The following is a 21576-nucleotide window of genomic DNA, read 5'->3' as shown; positions in this document are numbered from 1 at the left end:
GATTGGGACTGAACAGCTGTGTAGCTGTAAGAAAACCACTAATCAGTGATGCAAACCAGAAAAAAAGGCTTCAATTTGCTAGGGAGCATAAAGATTTGACTCTGGAGCAATGGAAGAAGGTCATGTGGTCTGATGAGTCCAGATTTACCCTGTTCCAGAGTGATGGGCGCATCAGGGTAAGATGGCAGGCAGATAAAGCGATGCACCCATCATGCCTAGTGCCTACTGTACAAGCCCGTGGGGACAGTGCTATGATCTGGGGTTGCTGCATTTGGTCAGGTCTAGATTCAGCAACAGTATGTGCTGCAAGAATAAGGTCAGCTGACTACCTGACCATACCGAATGACCAGGTTATTCCATCAATTGATTTTTTTCTTTCCTGATGGCACGGGCATATTCCAAGATGACAATACCAGGATTCATCGGGCTCAAATTGTGAAAGAGTGGTTCAGGGAGCACGAGACATCATTTTCACACATGGATTGGCCACCAGAGTCCAGAACTTAACCCCATTGAGGATCTTTGGGATGTTCTGGAGAAGGCTTTGCGCAGCGGTCAGACTCTACCATCATCAATGCAAGATCTTGGTGAAAAATTAATGCAACACTGGATGGAAATAAATCTTGTGACATTGCAGAAGCTTATCGAAATAATGCCACAGCGAATGAGTGCTGTAATCAAAGGCTTTTTAGTGGCAACTTTTTTTTTTTGGACAGGCAGTGTATTTGTTAGTATTTTGAACTATTCGCTGGACAATGGGGAGCCAGTGAATGGATTGGCAGAGGAGCAACAGGGTGAGAGGTGGATTTGTCGGGCAGCAGAGTTGAAGATAGATTGGAGGGGTGCGAGAGTGCTAGATGGAAGGCCACAGAGGAGGATGTTGCAGTAGTCTAGGTGGGAGATGATGAGGGCATGTACAAGCATTTTCGCAGACTGAAAGTTGATGCGGGAGATGTCCGAGTTGGAGGCGGCAGTTGGTGGAAAGGGCTTGGATGTGCAGTCGGAAGGAGAGGGCAGCGACTTGGTTGACCGAGGAGTGTGCGCAGCCATTGATTATGATTGAGGGGGGGGGGGCAAGATGGGGGAAAGATAATGAATTCGGTTTTATCCATGTTACGTTTTAGAAAGGGAGAGGAAAATGGAGGATATGGAAGATAGGCATTGTGGGATTCTGGATAGTAAGGTGGTGATGTCTGGACCAGAGAGGTGGATTTGTGTGTCGTCAGCATAAATGTGATACTGAAAGTCATGGGACTCTGAGCTGTCCCAGGCTGAAAGGGTGGATAGAGAAGAGCAGGGGTCATAGGACAGAGCCTTGCGGGACACCAACAGAGAGGGAATGAGACGAGGAGGTGGTGTGAGAGTGGGGGACGCTAAATGACTGGTCTGTGAGGTGTGATGCAATCCAGAAGAGGGCCAGGTCAGTGATGCCAAGAGATAAGAGAGTTTGTAACAGAAGGGAGTGGTCGACAGTGTCAAAGGCAGAGGACAGGTCAAGGAGAAGGAGGACAAAGTTAGTAGGTCATTGGTGACTTTGGTGAGGGCAGTCTCAGTTGAGTGGTGGGGTCGGAAGCCAGATTGTAGCCGGTCAAAGAGGGAGCAGGTGGAGAGATGAGAGGACAGTTCAGAATGGACATGTTGTTAAAGTAGCTTTGGAGGCATATGGAAGAAGTGATATGGGGTGGTAACTGGACAAAGATGATGGGTCAAGTGAAGGCTTTTTGAGGATGGGTGTAATGGTAGCATGTTTAAAACCAGTGGGGAAGACACCAGAGGTTAGTAATAGGTTGAAGAGATGAGTTAGAGCTGGGATAAACACTGTGGTGAGGTTAGGGATTAGGTGGGGTGGGATGGGATCGGGTCAAGTGCACAGGTGGTGAGATGTGATCTGGAGAGTAGAGTGGAGAGTTTTTCTTCTGTAATGGTGGGGAAGCAGGTTTGGGGAGAAGAGGACCGAGCAGTTGTGTAGAGGGGTCTGTGGGGACTGTGTACTGAAGCCTTTTCTGATGTTGACCATCTTTTGTTTGAAGTATGTGGCAAAGTCCTCAGCCGAGATGAGAGGAGAAAGTGGGGGCGCTGGGGGACAGAGAAGGGAGTTAAAAGTGTTAAAAAGTTGTTTAAGGCTGTGGTTCAGGGAAGATATGAGAGAAGAGACGTAGGCCTGTTTTGCATCAGCAAGTGAGGATTTCAAAAGGAGGAGGGATAGCTTGTATGTGGTGAAGTGACCCTTAGTATCACTGCTATCGCCGCTCAGCAGCCCTGGAAGCTAGTTTTTTGGTCAGGTTGGTGTGCCAGGGTTGTCTGTTGATTTTTCGGGTTTTGTTGTGTGTGAAGGGGGCAACAATGTCCAGAGCTTTACTTATTGTGGTATTATATAGGGTGGTTGCAGTACCTGGGTCTTGGAGGAAACAAATGGTAGAGAGAGTGGCAGAAGAGAGTCAGAAAGCAAGCGAAAGTCGAGATGTTTAAGGTTCCTGCGGTGGTGTGTTAGTGTGTGGACCGGGGGAGCTGCAGAAGAGACCAGTGAAGAGAAGGTGAGTAGGTTGTGGTCGGATAGGGGGAGAGGCGAATTAGAAAGGTTGGATAGGGAGCAGAGGTGGGTAAAAATCAGATCCAGAGTGTGACCATCTCTGTGGGTGGGAGAGGAAGACCACTGTAAGAGGCCGAAGGAGAGAAGAGAGTGATAGGAGTTTAGAGGTGGCTGAGTGGCAGGTGGCAATAGGGATGTTAAAGTCACCCATAATGATAGTGGGGATGTCGGCAGAAAGTATAGGAGCCAGGTGTTAAAGTCGTCAAGAAACATTGTGGCCGGGCCTGGGGGCGGTAAATGACAGCTACTTGTAGGTTGGAGGGAGAGTAGAAGCAAACAGAGTTCTTCAAATGAAGGGAGTGTAATGGAGGGTGGCAATGGAGTTGGGCTGTAGGAGCTGGTGTCCGATAGGAGAAGACCAACTCCACCATGTTTTCAGCCGGGGCGGTGGTGTGCGAGTGCAATGAAATCCGCTATAGGAGAGTGCAGCAGGGGAGGAGGTGTCACCCATTTTTCTGTGAGACCGAGAAAGGAAAGTTTTTGAGAGATGGAGAGGTCATGAATGTAGGACAGTTGGTTACAGACAGAGCATGCATTACATAATGCTCCTGCAAGAGGAACCAAAAGAGCAGGGGTCAGAGGAATGGTTATTAGGTGTAAAGGTTGTGGAAATTTGTAGTAGGAGGTAGAGGTGATAGTGGGGATTTGCTGAGGGGTGCCTGGATTTGGAGAGATCACCAGGAATGAGGAGAAGCAGAAAAAGTGTTAGGTGAGAATAAGAGAGGGCATGAGGTATCTGTGTGTGTTTGGGAAGGAAGTGTCTTGCGTTGCCAAACAGGTTTGTGCAAGCAGAGAGAGATAAGGTAAGATGGAGGAAGAGATAAATAGTTCCTTGCTGGGTGAATGGATGCGGGGGTATTTCAGGAGGTTTTGGAAAAGTGAGAAGAGTAAGATGAAAGATTGAAACATTGTTTGCATTAACTATTTCTGTTATTACCTTTGGTCCCCTTTTGGTTACATTCTGGTATAATTCGGTATGTGCACTTAAAGAGTTGCACTTCAAAGATGTTGCATTGAAAAGACCAAGGTCTGAAAGACCTAAGGACTTAGATTTATACCACTCAGTGTTCAATCAAGTGTGAACAAGATGGGAGGGGGCTATATTTGGCCTAATCAAGAGAGGACCAGATACAGGGGTGAAATAGTCAATGTAAACAAACATTCCAGGTGTCTGCGATTTGTTGTGCAATGAACTATGTAAGGACTCGTTCACACAAATGTATTTAAAGCTCAGTTTCCTTTCTCTTTTTGATATTCAATGAAATATAAGCATATAAAAAGTAAAATACACATTTTTTGCTCACCCTTGACATCACTAAGGCTTTCATCAGGGGCACTGCTACTAATATCAATGAGTGTTCCTTCAGACTTGCAGCGCGGCAGGCCGTTGGCATTAGCGGATCGGATCTTTTGTGCAGCCATCTTGTTGATTCTCCTCAGTCAGGGCAACATATCCTCCTGGATCACTCTTACAATATCCACTCTGGAGATGGGAGGCAGCTAGAGATGACAAAGGTAAGTTTGTTAGGCAATGGAAGACCCAGCAATGTACTGATTGAAGTTAGTAGAAATGTCACATGGATACAAGCACAGGTTTCAATAGCAGAATAGTTGGTCCAAGTTTGCTTTTTCGTTAGACTAGAAAAAATTTCTACAGGTCAAAAAAATTATTCCTACTCTCTCTGGTCTTTGCAAAATAGAACCCAACAATTCTGCTGCCGGTAATGGAACCATCTTTCACAATTTAGATTGCCGTCATAAGAAGTATAGAAAAGGAGCTCACCAAGAACAACAATATTTCCCATCTAACATATAATAGTATATTAAACACATATAATATACATTTTGTCTGACTCCAGAAACACTTAAACCATATGCAGAATGGAGGTGGAGTTGAAAATCCAACTGCAGACTTACTACCCAAGAACCCAACGTCAGAGGAGAACCTACAGCCTCTCCTTAAAACGACCCTTCAGATAGATAGATATAGCAAAGAAAGTCCGCAGCACTCCTTGAAAGATAAAATGACCTGACTTGAGAAAGGTTCTGTGAGAGAACCGAAATGTTGTCAACATTTGATATGTGTGAATAAAGAGCACATTTTATCTTTCAAGGAGTGCTGCGGACTTTCTTTGCTGTCTTCCGTCCTGAATCGAGGGACTACCGCGGGCACCCTACATTTGCCTTGGAGAGAGCTGCCAGATTTTCTCTATTGAGATTTTATATCCGGGCAATGAATAGAACATTTACATACTGATCTTTTTTCATCTTTTCAGCTGCAGTTCAGCCGGTTCCCGGGCTCCTCGTCTGTTAACCAAGATGGCCACACCGCTACTCTGACTAACTGATGCATACGATGCATTTGGTAATCCAAGACACTTCCCGCTGCCCTTGGATTGGCAAGTACTGTTCACGTGAGCAGTTCTGGCCAAGCCAAGGGCAGTAGAAATGGTCTTGGATTACCAAATGCACAGTATGCATCAGGTAGTCAGAGAAGCGGTGTGGCCATCTTGGATGACAAAAGAGGAGCCCGGGAGGTGGTGGATTTGCAGATCAAAAGGAGGTCACCAGGTAAGTGTTCTGTTTGCTCCCTAGTTAATGTGGAATTATTTTTTCTTGAACCAGAGGGTTGCTTTAAACTGGCTGATGTTTGCCAGTAAATCCATAACAAGTAGCAGACAGTAACTATGTTCCTGCACGCATCCTGCTCTTCATGCTAACACCTGCTTCATGGTAGTGCCAGCGAGCCTGAACTACTGGACACTAGAATTTAATCTCCCACCACACAACACAAAATATTAGCCACAAGTAGATGAATAAATTAGTTATCAAAAAGAACTTAGGGTTGGTTCACATATGCTGGTATTCTGCTCCGGTAAAGGAACAGACTACTAGAGTTTACTATCCGGTCAAAAACCGCATGCAGTATTTCTTGTCCGGCCGAAATCCAGCATTTATGCCAGAAAGCGACCAGATCCCCGTTGGATCCCATTATAGTTAAATGGGGACACCATAGTGTCCAGCCTCTGCCAGAACAGGCTACTGGAGTTCGGGCCACATATGTGAACGTACCCAAAGTACAGAACAGCCCTACAGATATAACCCCTGATGGAAGATTGCTGGGACCATGCAAAACTATTGACATCAAAATAGGCAGAGCCATTATACTCACAATTAGGTCATATGTAAATAAATACCGTTAAAATCTGGTAAGAGTGCAGCTTGCCCTACAAGCCAACTAGAGCTAGGCCTCCCAAAAACAGCCGTATAGAGCCCGAAACATACTGCATATGGTCTTAGATGTTACAACACATGCAAACCCTTGTTCTAGATAAACATCCCGTGTGAATGTGCTGCTAAGCACCAGATGGAAGGGGTTGTCTCACTTCAGCAAATAGCATTTATCATGTAGAGAAAGTTATTACAAGGCATTTACTAATGTATTGTGATTGTCCATATTGCCTCCTTTGCCAGCTTGATTCATTTTTCTCATCACATTGTACTTCCAGGGGTTACGACCACCATGCAGTCCATCAGCGATAGCCGTGCTTGTACTCTATAGGAAAAAAACTCTGGCCTCTTTGGTGGCCGGGAATGTGGGAGTGCGCATAGACATCCATGGGCAGCAGCTCCTGTCCCAGCCACCTCATATTTGCGCTGGCTGCAACCTCTGGAAACGAGTGGTGTATAAGGAGATGGAAAAATGTATCCAGCCAGCAAAGGAGACAATATGGACAATCACAATACATTAGTAAGTGCCTCGTATTAACTTTCTCTATATGATAAAGGCCATTTGCTAGTGAGCAATCACTTCTATGTCGGGTGATCATATAGTTCATGTGGTACCAAAAATCCAAATTTTTTGGCAGCACATCAAACTGTTTAAAAATGCAAACTGCAAGGATGGTGAAGGAACACGACTGTGATTTGTCCCTCATTTACTGTGCACCAGGCCCTTTAACTTTTGTATTGCCGTGGGGCTTGTTCGTGGCTGCAATACCCCTTGTAAGAGGACTCTTCACTGTATCGCTGCACTCCTCAGATTACAAAATAAATAAACTGTGGCATGCTACAGCTGACGTCCATATGCCCTAACAGAAAATTCTTCATACTGTCTTATGATTGACCACATTATTTTTTATATTTATTTCATGCCACTTTAACCACTTAAGGACCACAGGTTTATACCCCCCTAAAGACCAGGCCCTTTTTTACAAATCGGCACTACACTACTTTCACCGTTTATTGCTCGGTCATGCAACTTACCACCCAAATGAATTTTACCTCCTTTTCTTCTCACTAATAGAGCTTTCATTTGGTGGTATTTCATTGCTGCTGACATTTTTACTTTTTTTGTTATTAATCGAAATTTAACGATTTTTTTGCAAAAAAAAATGACATTTTTCACTTTCAGTTGTAAAATTTTGCAAAAAAAAACGAGATCCATATAGAAATTTTGCTCTAAATTTATAGTTCTACATGTCTTTGATAAAAAAAAAATGTTTGGGTAAAAAAAAAAATGGTTTGGGTAAAAGTTATAGCGTTTACAAACTATGGTACAAAAATGTGAATTTCCGCTTTTTGAAGCAGCTCTGACTTTCTGAGCACCTGTCATGTTTCCTGAGGTTCTACAATGGCCAGACAGTACAAACACCCCACAAATGACCCCATTTCGGAAAGTACACACCCTAAGGTATTCGCTGATGGGCATAGTGAGTTCATAGAACTTTTTATTTTTTGTCACAAGTTAGTGGAAAATGATGATTTTTTTTTTTTCATACAAAGTCTCATATTCCACTAACTTGTGACAAAAAATAAAAACTTCCATGAACTCACTATGGAATATATATAGAAATGAGGGGGCACTCACTATGCCCATCAGCGAATACCTTGGGGTCTCTTCTTTCCAAAATGGGGTCACTTGTGGGGTAGTTATACTGCCCTGGCATTCTAGGGGCCCGAATGTGTGGTAAGGAGTTTGAAATCAAATTCTGTAAAAAATGACCTGTGAAATCCGAAAGGTGCTCTTTGGAATATGGGCCCCTTTGCCCACCTAGGCTGCAAAAAAGTGTCACACATCTGGTATCTCTGTATTCAGGAGAAGTTGAGGAATGTGTTTAGGGGTGTCTTTTTACATATACCCATGCTGGGTGAGATAAATATCTTGGTCAAATGCCAACTTTGTATAAAAAAAAATGGGAAAAGTTGTCTTTTGCCAAGATATTTCTCTCACCCAGCAGGGGTATATGTAAAATGACACCCCAAAACACATTCCCCACCTTCTCCTGAGTACGGAGATACCAGATGTGTGACACTTTTTTGCAGCCTAGGTGGGCAAAGGGGCCCATATTCCAAAGAGCACCTTTCGGATTTCACAGGTCATTTTTTACAGAATTTGATTTCAAACTCCTTACCACACATTTGGGCCCCTAGAATGCCAGGGCAGTATAACTACCCCACAAGTGACCCCATTTTGGAAAGAAGAGACCCCAAGGTATTCGCTGATGGGCATAGTGAGTTCATGGAAGTTTTTATTTTTTGTCACAAGTTAGTGGAAAATGATGATTTTTTTTTTTTTTTTTTTTTTTCATACAAAATCAGCATTTTCCACTAACTTGTGACAAAAAATAAAAAATTCTAGGAACTTGCCATGCCCCTCACGGAATACCTTGGGGTGTCTTCTTTCCAAAATGGGGTCACTTGTGGGGTAGTTATACTGCCCTGGCATTTTCCAGGGGCCCTAATGTGTGGTAAGTAGGTAAATGACCTGTGAAATCCGAAAGGTGCTCTTTGGAATATGGGCCCCTTTGCCCACCTAGGCTGCAAAAAAGTGTCACACATGTGGTATCGCCGTATTCAGGAGAAGTTGGGGAATGTGTTTTGGGGTGTCATTTTACATATACCCTTGCTGGGTGAGAGAAATATCTTGGCAAAAGACAACTTTTCCCATTTTTTTATACAAAGTTGGCATTTGACCAAGATATTTCTCTCACCCAGCATGGGTATATGTAAAATGACACCCCAAAACACATTCCCCAACTTCTCCTGAGTACGGCGATACCAGATGTGTGACACTTTTTTGCAGCCTAGATGCGCAAAGGTGCCCAAATTCCTTTTAGGGGGGCATTTTTAGACATTTGGATACCAGACTTCTTCTCACGCTTTGGGGCCCCTAGAATGCCAGGGCAGTATAAATACCCCACATGTGACCCCATTTTGGAAAGAAGACACCCCAAGGTATTCAATGAGGGGCATGGCGAGTTCATAGAAATTTTTTTTTTTGGCACAAGTTAGCGGAAATTGATATTTTTAATTTTTTTCTCACAAAGTCTCCCGTTCCGCTAACTTGGGACAAAAATTTCAATCTTTCATGGACTCAATATGCCCCCCACGGAATACCTGGGGGTGTCTTCTTTCCGAAATGGGGTCACATGTGGGGTATTTATACTGCCCTGGCATTCTAGGGGCCCTAAAGCGTGAGAAGAAGTCTGGAATATAAAGGTCTAAAAAATTTTACGCATTTGGTTTCCGTGAGGGGTATGGAGAGTTCATGTGAGATTTTATTTTTTGACACAAGTTAGTGGAATATGAGACTTTGTAAGAAAAAAATAATAATAATTCCGCTAACTTGGGCCAAAAAAATGTCTGAATGGAGCCTTACGGGGGGTTGATCAATGACAGGGGGGTTGATCAATGACAGGGGGGTTGATCAATGACAGGGGGGTTGATCAATGACAGGGGGGTTGATCAGGGAGTCTATATGGGGTGATAACCACAGTCATTGATCATGCCCCTGTAAGGCTTCATTTAGACGTCCGGATGCGTTTTGCGGATCCGATCCATCTATCAGTGCATCCGTAAAAATCATGCGGACATCTGAATGGAGCTTTACAGGGGGGTGATCAGGGAGTCTATATGGGGTGATCACCACAGTCATTGATCACGCCCCTGTAAGGCTTCATTCAGACGTCCGGATGCGTTTTGCGGATCCGATCCATCTATCAGTGCATCCGTAAAAATCATGCGGACATCTGAATGGAGCTTTACAGGGGGGTAATCAATGATAGGGGGGTGATCACCACAGTCATTGATCATGCCCCTGTAAGGCTTCATTCAGACGTCCGGATGCGTTTTGCGGATCCGATCCATCTATCAGTGCATCCGTAAAAATCATGCGGACATCTGAATGGAGCTTTACAGGGGGGTGATCAGGGAGTCTATATGGGGTGATCACCAGTCATTGATCATGCCCCTGTAAGGCTTCATTCAGACGTCCGGATGCGTTTTGCGGATCCGATCCATCTATCAGTGGATCCGTAAAAATCATGCGGACGTCTGAATGGAGCTTTACAGGGGGGTAATCAATGACAGGGGGGGTAATCAATGACAGGGGGGTGATCAGGGAGTCTATATGGGGTGATCAGGGGCTAATAAGGGGTTAATAAGTGACGGGGGGGGGGGGGGGTGTAGTGTAGTGTAGTGGTGCTTGGTGCTACTTTACTGAGCTACCTGTGTCCTCTGGTGGTCGATCCAAACAAAGGGGACCACCAGAGGACCAGGTAGCAGGTATATTAGACGCTGTTATCAAAACAGCGTCTAATATACCTGTTAGGGGTTAAAAAAAAACATCTCCAGCCCGCTGGCAGGCTGGAGATCAACTCTCTTACCTTCCGTTCCTGTGAGCGCCCGTTCACAGGAAATCTCTGCTCACGCGAGATGACGCCTATTGGCGTTAGCGTAGCCTGGGGGAGCCGCCGCAATGACGCCTTTCGGCGTTAGCGTGGCGGCAAGCGGTTAAAGGAGCGATTCACCTCATGGACGTTCTCTACAGAACCTCTGGTGTGGTCGGACCTGAGGAGGTAATCACACTTAGCTGATCCTCGAAGCTGGGTTTCAGATCCACTGTGGCCTTGACGCAGGGCGACCCAAGACCTGCAGTCGGCATCTGTTTTGACGTGGGTCACATAACCGCTGCAGTGGTGGCGAGTTACCCTTTGCATTGGTCACGGATGCTGATGTCGGGAGACCCGGGACCTGTAGGCAACAATGGAACCAGAACCCAGCATTTGGAGATAAGGTAGGTATGATTACCACCTCAGGTCCAGCCACACTGGTGGGGGGTTGGGGAGTCTGTAGAAAGGTCCCTGTCCCTGAGGTGAACCACTCCTTTAAATTAATCTTACTGTTTAAATTAAGGGGAATATGTCATCAGAAAATGACCTTTTGATAAATCCAAATTTTTTTTTAGGTTAAACAAATTTTTTGGGGTTATTGTTTAAAAAAAATTCTTAGAGATTTTAAAAATAATCCTAGAATCATGCAGTTTTCACACTAGCCACTGGGATTAAAATATGGCAAGATTCCGGTTCTTTAAAGGGCAGCCACATGGGGCACAGATGCAGAGGTCAGGATGGAGTAGATAAGCTGTGATATCACCTATCGTGAATGGGGGATCCTGTATAATCTATACAGATGTGATATTAGTCATTGTAATACAGCCTGTGATGATAATGCGATGGCTACTGATAAGTAACCAGTATAGAACAGGAGATCACCACATTAGGTCTAGTGACCAATGCTAAATATAAAAAAAAAAAAATAATGAAATATATATATATACACACACACACACACACACACACACACACACACACACACATATATACATACATACTCCAATCCACAGTTTTGCTTGGAGACCATAATTTACTTTATTGCTGATCTAGCTCCACTTTACACTAGAGATAAACCCTCAGTAAGTGTATCTACTTCAGTGTATACTTTACTGCTCACACTAAAAGCTATGCAAACATATGCCAGGTAGTCATTTCAAGGCAATATTCATTTATTTTTATGAGATTCTGAGTGCAAAATTTAGATAATTCTCACACCTATAAAGCAAAAATCGAGTAATTGACTAAAACAACATAGTCCACTCGTAGACAGATCAATTGCAGTGGCATTACTAAAGGGGATCTAAAGCGTTCCCATCATGGGGGACGAACCTCAAACTTCACATCTTCAACAGTTACCAAGTGCTATAGTGGCGATAATGACTGGGGTAGAACCTCTGACATGCCTCTCCAAGAAACTCTGCTGGAGTGGTATTCAACACCCTCTTCCAGTTTGGGCTCTGTGGATCAATTTAACTTTAGGTCAATGGAAGATCTTCAAGGGGTTCTCTAGGAATTAATAAAATTACTGAAATTTATTACAAATATGTATTCCTAAATACCTTTCATTAGTTATAATGGCTCATTTGTACTCTCACTCCCACTCTGTAGGAAGCAATCATGAGGGAAATTAAAAATGGCCGCCATCCTATTAGTACATACAAAACCTGTCCTAATCACACAAGGACAAGTTACTTCACAACACTGAGCTAAAGAGCTGCTTCTTCCTTCCCACCTACTCTACTTGTCAGGGATTATGATCCTGAACACAGCTGATAAGATCTAGGACTGGAGCTCATGAGGAGCCATGAAGTACACAGAGGAAGGACAGGACAGGCTGTGAAAATGGAGACTGCATACAAGTGCTGCTGCTCATTAGCCACAGCCTCACCTCCTCTCTGTACTTAATGTCTCCTCATGAACTCCATTCCTACAGAGATTCAGCTGAAGATCTTATCTGTATTTGGAATCATAATCCCTGACAAGAAGAGCAGAGAGGAGGAAGAGGCAGTTCTTTAGCTCAGTCTTGTGAAGTGACTTGTCCTGTGTGATTAGGACAGGTTTTATGTGTACTAATAGGACGGCAGACATTTTCTTTCCCCCTAAAGATTACGCCCTAGACAAAATGAGCCTTTATAACTAATAAAAGGTATTTGAGAATATATTTATAATAAAGTAATATTAGGTATTTTCAGGAAGTTTATTTTATTAATTATCAAAGAACCCCTTTAAGGTGGGCATACACATTAGTCTAAAGGTGATCAAAATGGACAATTTCAACTAAAACAAAAAAAAAATTTACCCGACCAATGCCAGATCATTATGATTTGTAGTCGGCCGCGTTTTAATTTTCGCCCAATAGTCGGATGAATGATCTTTTGTTCAAAAAAAGATCTTTCATGAAGAAAAGATCTTTATTTGAAAGAACATTCCAAGAAAGATCTTTCAACCATCAACCGATTTCATTGAACATGTATGGGTACTTGAGCAACTGTAACGGCCAATATGGAAGCATGTGGGGCCATATCTGTGAAATTAATGTTTACCAGTTGATTGTTCAACTGATGTTCAACCATCAACCAACTTCTATCTAATGTGTATGGCCAGCTTTATTGCTTGGCCGTTGTTGGCTAAAACAATTGATTGTTGTAAAACTTCAACTGATGTTTGTTTTGGTTTAAATCAACTGTTTTGATCAACTTTAGAACAAGGTGTATGGCCACCTTAAAACTGCTCCTGGAAGGACCCAAGTGTCTCCTAAATGTCTACGGTATTCGGGCAACTGTCTGTCCTCAGGCTTTGATTCTTTTCTAATTGATTGCATGTTTGGCTTAGGCTACTTTCATACTAGCGTTTTGCTGGATCCGGCAGGGTTCAGCAAAAATGCTTCAGGTTACTAATACAACCATCTGCATCAGTTATGAACGGATCCGGTTGTATTATCTTTAACACAGCCAAGACGGATCCGTCATTACCTCCATTGAAAGTCAATGGGGGACGGATGCTTTTTTAAAATTGTGTCAGATAAATCCGTCCCCATTGACTTGCATTGTGGGTCATGACTGAACCGTCTTCCTCCGCATCCCATGAGGGAAAGAAAACCGCAGCATGCTGCGGTTTCCTCTCTGGTATGAGAATGCAACCAAATGGAACGGAATGCATTTTGGAGCATTCCGTTCTGTTCAGTTACGTTTTGTCCCCATTGACACTGAATGGGGACAAAACTGAAGCGTTCTTTTTCCAGTATTGAGACCCTATGACAGATTTTAATACCAGAAAATAGAAACACTAGTGTGAAAGTAGCCTTTAGGGTCCATTCACATGTCCGCAAAATGGGTCCGCATCCGTTCCGCAATTTTGCGGAATGGGTGCAGACCCATTAATTTTCAATGGGGCCAGAATGTGCTGTCCGCATCCGCGGATCCGCACTTCCACATCCGTGCTTCCGTTTCCGCAAAAAAATAGAACATGTCCTATTCTTTTTCGCAATTGCGGACAAGATTAGGCATTTTCTATTATAGTGCTGGAGATGTGCGGTCCGCAAATTGTGGAATGCACATTGCCAGTGTCCGTGTTTTGCGGATCCGCAGAACACTTACGGACGTGTGAATGGACCCTAAAGGGGTTCTCCAGGAATTAGGAAAATTAAAATACTTAAAATATTACTTTATTATAAATATATTCCTAAATACCTTTCATTAGTTATAATGAAAATAAAATGGCCGCCATCCTATTAGTACACAGAAAACCTGTCCTAATCACACAGGAGGACATGTTACTTCAGAGCAGTGAGTCAAAGAGCTGCCTCATCATCTTCTATGATCCTGAATACAGTTTAATATGATCTTCAGTTAAATCTCTGTAGAAATGGAGTTCATGAGGAGGCATGAAGTAGAGAGGAGGGTGGGGGTGATGTAGATCATGGACAGCAGCACTTGTATGCAGTCTCCATTAACACAGTCTGTCCTGTCTGTACTTCATGTCTCCTAATGGACTCCATTCCCAAAGAGAATCAGGTAAAATTTCTTATAATCTGTATTCAGGATCATAACCCCTGACAAGTAGAGCAGAGAGGAGGGCGAGGCAGCATTTTGGCTCAGTGTTGCGAAGTAACTTGTCCTCCTGTATGATTAGGACAGGTTTTGTGTGTACTAATAGGACGCGGCCATTTTGTTTCTCCTAATAATTGCTCCCTAGACAAAAAGAGCCATTATGAAAGGTCTATGGGAATATATTTACAATAAAGTAATATTTAAGTATTTTCATTTTCTAAATTCACGGAGAACCCCTGTAAAGAGGAGCTGTCCCTTCTCCTGACAGGTCTGTTTTAGTAACTTCTTGCAACACCCTAGTAATAACCAGTCAGGAGCATCTATTCTATACATAGGGAATGCAAGCAGTTACTAAAACACATTAAGAAGAGGATCGGTTACAGGTCCTTTTTTTTATTTTATTTTTTTTAAAAGTACACAATGTTTGTTTTATCACCATATTAACCTCTCCGAGAGAAATGTTCTAAATAGGACAACAGATAATCTCATGTTATGCAAGACAGGGAAAGGTTTATCTGCAAGGTATATAAAAGTGACCATTCATCTATAAGACACTGCCAAATACAGCATCCTATTTCCAGCAGATCCCATAGAGATAAATGGAGCAGCAGAGAACATGCTTAAAGGGGTTTTCTGAGGCTTTTATACTGATGACCTATGCTCTGTATAGGTCACCAATATCTGATTGGTGGGGTCTGATCAGCTGTTTGAGAAGGCACTGGTGCACGCAATAGCTTAGCCGAGTCCATGTGACATCACGTTCATCGGTCATGTGGCCTAGGCACAGCTCAGCCACATTGAAGTGAATGGGAATGAGCTGCGAAAACAAGCACTGCCACTATACTATACTATACTATACTGCTTTTGAGCAGAGAAAAAGCTGATCGGCGAGGGTCCCAGGTGTGGGACCTCCACCAATCAGATACTGATGACCTATCCAGAGGACAGGTTATCGGTATAAGTCTCGGAAAACCCCTTTAACCTGCTGTTCTGCTCATTTTGAGGGACCTGTAGGGTACTGTGACCCATTTCTTGTGAATGTGAGGGTCCCAGCAGTAGATTCCCCACCAATCTTATCGTTATCCCCTTTCCCGTGGATAAGGGAAAGCTCCAAATTACCGGAATACCCCTTTAAGTCTCCTTTCATTGCACATTTGGGAGATCAAAAGGATGGGATCTTCGATATTAGGGTACTTTCACACTAGTGGCAGGACGGAGCGGCAGTCAATGGGGACGGCGAAATAGCGGCAAGACGGATCCGACAGGGTGAACAGCCTGTCGGATCAGTCCTGCCGCTAGTGTGAAAATAGCCTTAGGCAACGCTTCCTCTCCTTTTTGTTAAAAGTTGAATCCTCCTTTTTATCAAAAATAAAAAAATTATGTACTATATGGCAGCTTCTCTGCATGTGACACAGAACATTTAAGGCTACTTTCACACCTGCATTGTTGTTTTCCGGTAGGATCTCTATACTGGAAAAATAAGTTTCCGTTTAGTCCTCATGCATTCTGAATGGAAAGAGACCCGTTCAGGATGCATCAGGATGTCTTCTGTTCCGGCAGCATTCGGTTTTGTGACCGGACACGAAACCGCTGCAAGCTGCGGTTTTGTGTCCGGTCAGAAAAATTGAAAAAAAAAAAATGATCTGGCACTGAAAGCAATATAAGTCAATGGTGAAGGATCCATAATTTTTTTTTAGGAGCCTAAAAAATCCTGGATCCATCACCCACTGACTTTAGTTTTTTTCTGTTTTGATTTCACACAGAACGGATGCATCCTGATGTGCAAGATCAAAACAGATCTGTTTAATTAACAACGCCAGTGTGAAAGTAGCCCAATACTTCATTATTGGCTCTGTCCTTACATCCACGAACATAAATAGTTTCTATAGGAAATAGCCACCATCCTAACGAAATACTTACGCCAGACATCATCTCTACGATCACAGATGGTAATTGAGGGAGAAACATTTTCATGAGCATCTCTAATTAATTCTCTGTGCTGGAAACTATTTTTCTCGGATGGAACGTGTTACCATTGTGCTGTGTGAACTGAACGCATATTTTATTCTACTTCACATACTTTTTACACTTCTGTACTGACCAACTTTTCTCAGTCATGTAAAAGGATGTTTATAACAGTAAAACTGAAGAAAATGGGGTTTTGAGTTGCCAACATCCCGAGAGGTCATGTGCTAAAACACTGACTATTAATTTCTTTACACCCTGTAAGGCGATAATGGGATTCCTCTGTAAAACAGGGGCGACGTGGTAGAAAAACATTTGTACTATTTTAAATCGAAATTTTTGCAACATTGTTGCAACAAAGAAACTACAAATTGTATTTCACATCATCCATAAAAGAAGCAGAGACATGAGATGAAAACGCACACTGACCACTAGCATATCACGAAGACTGGGACATATTAGCAATTCTGCACTGGTTAAAATAAAATAAAAGTAAGCTTTCCAGCTTGACTGCATTCAGTGAGAATGTGTGTACCCTCTAAACCTTGTAGTACCAGAAGTGGCAGACACTATGATAGAGGGGAGGCTGGCCTTGAACTTCTTCTCCTGTTCTCCAAGACAGACTCACTGCTTCTTCCAGAAGCCATCACTAGAGCGAGCTCAGTGCAAAGTAATTATTTACAGCTCCCATATCTATGATCAGTGGTAACTGTGTCAATTCCTAGGTATTCAGCTCCCCCTAGTGGTGGCTAGCCTCAACATATTAGGCCTACTGGCCAGTGTGAAAGCTGCATGATTTTAGTTTTTTTTGTTTGTTTGTTTTTTATGCAATACCGTGGAAAAATGTAAACAAAAAAAAAAAAAATCTACAAAAATTCTCAGTGTCCCTTTAAAATGTTAATGGATGAGGTTAATAATGCGGTCATTAGAACCCAGGGGCAGATAAAATACTGGAGCTGGTTATTTTACTCCATTAGCCATATTAGATAGCTCATTTAAAAAAGGGCCCTAAGTCTGCGTTCACACCTGCATTGTGAATTTGCTTCTTCTATTCACAGTATCAGAAAAACGGAACTCAAGCTGTGGCGCAAAGTCATATAAAGGCTGTCATAGCTCGGCCAGTAGAGTGTCGGACTCTGATCGAAGGGCCACGAGTTGGAGCCTCTGGTTGGGTGGTCACGAGAAATGTGCTGCCAATAAATTATAATTTTTAGTGCCCTTAGGCTCCATTCACACGTCCGCAAATGGGTCCGCATCCGTTCCGCAATTTTGCGGAACGGGTGCGGACCCATTCATTTTCTATGGGGACGGAATGGATGCGGAGAGCGCACAGTGTGCTGTCAGCATTCGCATTTGCGGAGCGCGGCCCCAATCTTCAGGTCCGCAAAAGATAGAACATGTCCTATTCTTGTCCGCAGCTTGCGGACAATAGGCATTTCTATAGGGGTGCCGGGCAGGTGTGTTGCGGATCCGCAACACACCACGGACATGTGAATGGAGCCTTAGTCTAAATTCAGATTAAAGTGTCCACTGTGGGAAATGTGTGCCATTTGGGAGAGCAATTTCCCCTTCCCCTTTAGGCTACTTTCACACTCGCGTTTTTTCTGCGGATCCGTCTTGTATCTGCACAGACGGATCTGCACGAATAATGCAAACGCTTGTATCCTTTAATAACAGATCCGTTTGCATTATTCATTAGGCTCCGCATAGTCAGACGGTCACCAAAACGCTGCAAGCTGCGTTTTAGTGACAGTCTAAAAAACGCAACGGAGACCAAACGCAGCCAAACTGATGCATTCTGAACGGATCCTTATCCATTCAGAATGCAATGGGGCTTAAGCGATCCGTTTTGGGCTGCTTGTGAGAGCCCTGAAACGGATCTCACAGGCGGACCCAGAAACGCCAGTGTGAAAGTAGCCTTATCCTCCTGTGACATGAGAGAATATAAATCATTGTAAAGGAGGTCAAGCAGAGAAACAGCATTATAAATCATCAAAATGCCGTTTGCTCGTGTCATAGGAGCAGTGTCCATAACTGAAAATCACGCTCCAGTGGACACGCTCATCTGAAATGAACAGTATTTTCTCTTTAAATAGTAATGGACAAGGTTAACTTGGCTGTAATTTAACTCCTCCTTGCACAGGGGTGCGAGCAGTGTATGGGACAGGCTGGGGACTTACACCGTGTGTGCTGGCTGTATTATACAGCTGACCCCCACCTGCTGTTGAGGGGTTCTGAACTGTTATCATGGCTTTGTCAAGGCCCCACGCCTGCCATGTTAGGACTCCTATTACACCTCGCCTTTAGCAAGGTATAATTGGATTCCAGTAAAATCGTCATTTACCGAGTTACGCAAAAGTGATTGCATGTTCATGTCCCCTAAGGGTGCCTTTACATATGGCAGATTTCTGTAACTGAAAAATCAGTGAGAACATGTTTAAGTATTAGGCTGGGTTCACACTTGAGCGTTTTACAGCGCGTTCAAACGCGCTGTAAAACGCTCAACACATGAAAACCAATGCTTCCCTATGGCCCTGGTTCTCACTTGAGCGTTTTACAGCGCTGAAAAACGCGCTGTAAAACGCCCTACGCTCAAACAAGTACTTGAGCTTCTTTGGGGCGTTTTACAGCGCGTTTGTGGCCATAGGACATTGCAGTCAATCACACAAACGCGCGTCAAACGCGCGTTTACTATTGCAAAAAACGCGCGTCAAAAACGCGCGTTAAACGCGCATATCAAAGACGCTCAGGTCTGAACCCAGCCTTAGGAAAAAAATAATAATTATATCACAAAAGAATATACTTCTTTTAAAAGTAGTAAAACAAAAATTTAAATATACGTACTCTCAAAATAAGGTTGCCATGAAACACAAAGAATGAAGTAATTGTATTTTTTCATCCCACAAATAATTTAGCAGTTTCACAACGAACATTAAATGTTAGGGCCCTTGGATATTTAAAGAGGAAAAATAAACATTTGAAAAAAATAAAATAATTTGGCCTGGTCCTGAACCCTGGGGTGTACAAATTATTGTAGACTTTAGGAGTCGGAGAGATTACTTCAGGGCCCATTTTTCACAGTCATCGCAGCAAACAGAACCGAAACTGTAACTGATCAATGGGCACCATCAGTGCTCGGCAGACCCCAGTGACATAATGGGGGTCTGTTGGCGTTCTCCAGTGTATCCATCATTTTGCTAAAGTAAATAGAAAAGCATGCAGTGCTGTTTGACAGAAGCTGCAATGACGGCTCTTTTCAGGGCCTTCAACACACAGTAACAGTAAGTCCAGTTGCCTTGATTTATTCTGTACAGATATTTTATAGAAATACACACCTATACATGCACTTCTACACTATGGTGACAATGGACAATATAGTCTACTTTCACACTCGAGTTTTGGCTTTCCGTTTGTGAGATCCGTTCAAAACGGATCAGTTGGCATTCAGAATGGAAAAGGATCCGCTCAGAATGCATCCGTTCAGACTCCATTCCGCTTTGGAGACAGACAAAAACGCTGCTTGCAGAGTTATTGGGGTCAGTCTGATGAAACTGAGCCAAATGGCACAATAGAAAACGGATCCGTCCTCCATTGACCTTCAATGGTGTTCAAGACTGAACCGCCTTGGCTAAGTTAAAGATAATACACTGCTCAAAAAAATAAAGGGAACACTTAAACAACACAATGTAACTCCAAGTCAATCACACTTCTGTGAAATCAAACTGTCCACTAAGGAAGCAACACTGAGTGACAATCAATTTCACATGCTGTTGTGCAAATGGGATAGACAACAGGTGGAAATTATAGGCAATTAGCAAGACACCCCCAATAAAGGAGTGGTTCTGCAGGTGGTAACCACAGACCACTTCTCAGTTCCTATGCTTCCTGGCTGATGTTTTGGTCACTTTTGAATGCTGGCGGTGCTTTCACTCTAGTGGTAGCATGAGATGGAGTCTACAACCCACACAAGTGGCTCAGGTAGTGCAGCTTATCCAGGATGGCACATCAATGCGAGCTGTGGCAAGAAGGTTTGCTGTGTCTGTCAGCGTAGTGTCCAGAGCATGGTGGCGCTACCAGGAGACAGGCCAGTACATCAGGAGACGTGGAGGAGGCCGTAGGAGGGCAACAACCCAGCAGCAGGACCGCTACCTCCGCCTTTGTGCAAGGAGGAACAGGAGGAGCACTGCCAGAGCCCTGCAAAATGACCTCCAGCAGGCCACAAATGTGCATGTGTCTGCTCAAACGGTCAGAAACAGACTCCATGAGGGTGATATGGAGGGCCAGACGTCCACAGGTGGGGGTTGTGCTTACAGCCCAACACCGTGCAGGACGTTTGGCATTTGCCAGAGAACACCAAGATTGGCAAATTCGCCACTGGCGCCCTGTGCTCTTCACAGATGAAAGCAGGTTCACACTGAGCACATGTGACAGACGTGACAGAGTCTGGAGACGCCGTGGAGAACGTTCTGCTGCCTGAAACATCCTCCAGCATGACCGGTTTGTCATTGGGTCAGTAATGGTGTGGGGTGGCATTTCTTTGGAGGGCCGCACAGCCCTCCATGTGCTCGCCAGAGGTAGCCTGACTGCCATTAGGTACCGAGATGAGATCCTCAGACCCCTTGTGAGACCATATGCTGGTGCGGTTGGCCCTGGGTTCCTCCTAATGCAAGACAATGGTAGACCTCATGTGGCTGGAGTGTGTCAGCAGTTCCTGCAAGACGAAGGCATTGATGCTATGGACTGGCCCGCCCGTTTCCCAGACCTGAATCCAGTTGAGCACATCTGGGACATCATGTCTCGCTCTATCCACCGTCACGTTGCACCACAGACTGTCCAGGAGTTGGCAGATGCTTTAGTCCAGGTCTGGGAGGAGATCCCTCAGGAGACCGTCCGCCACCTCATCAGGAGCATGCACAGGCGTTGTAGGGAGGTCATACAGGCACGTGGAGGCCACACACACTACTGAGCCTCAAAGTTGAACTCCAAATCCAGACCTCCATGGGTTGAAAAATTTGATTTCCTTTTTTTATTTTTGTGTGATTTTGTTGTCAGCACATTCAACTATGTAAAGAACAAAGTATTTCAGAAGAATATTTAATTAATTCAGATCTAGGATGTGTTATTTTTGTGTTCCCTTTATTTTTTTGAGCAGTGTATAAATGGATCCGATCTGAACGGATGCAGACTGTTGTATTATCTGAACGGATCCGTCCATGACGTCAAGTAGCCTAAGGCCCCTTGCAGACTAGCGTGTCCGGATGCGTCCCGGTGCATTGCGGCAAACCCGCGCGAGTAG

General features: G+C 43.8%; 1 protein-coding gene across 2 annotated transcripts in view; it reads right to left on the bottom strand.

The window, feature by feature from the left end:
* The window catches only part of SH3BP4 (SH3 domain binding protein 4), a 92860-nt gene that overhangs the window by 47494 nt on the left and 23790 nt on the right, over positions 1-21576 (bottom strand). For both annotated transcript variants that reach the window (XM_040440577.1, XM_040440578.1), the window contains one exon: positions 3895-4090. In XM_040440577.1, coding sequence (XP_040296511.1) covers positions 3895-4012 — 118 coding nt within the window. In that variant the 5' untranslated portion in view covers positions 4013-4090. The remainder of the gene's footprint in view (positions 1-3894; positions 4091-21576) is intronic.

The sequence above is a fragment of the Bufo bufo genome, chromosome 7, assembly GCF_905171765.1.
Source record: "Bufo bufo chromosome 7, aBufBuf1.1, whole genome shotgun sequence".
NCBI lineage: Eukaryota > Metazoa > Chordata > Amphibia > Anura > Bufonidae > Bufo > Bufo bufo.
The sequence above is the reverse complement of the archived record's forward strand: the minus strand, read 5'-3'. Positions and strand labels throughout refer to the sequence as shown.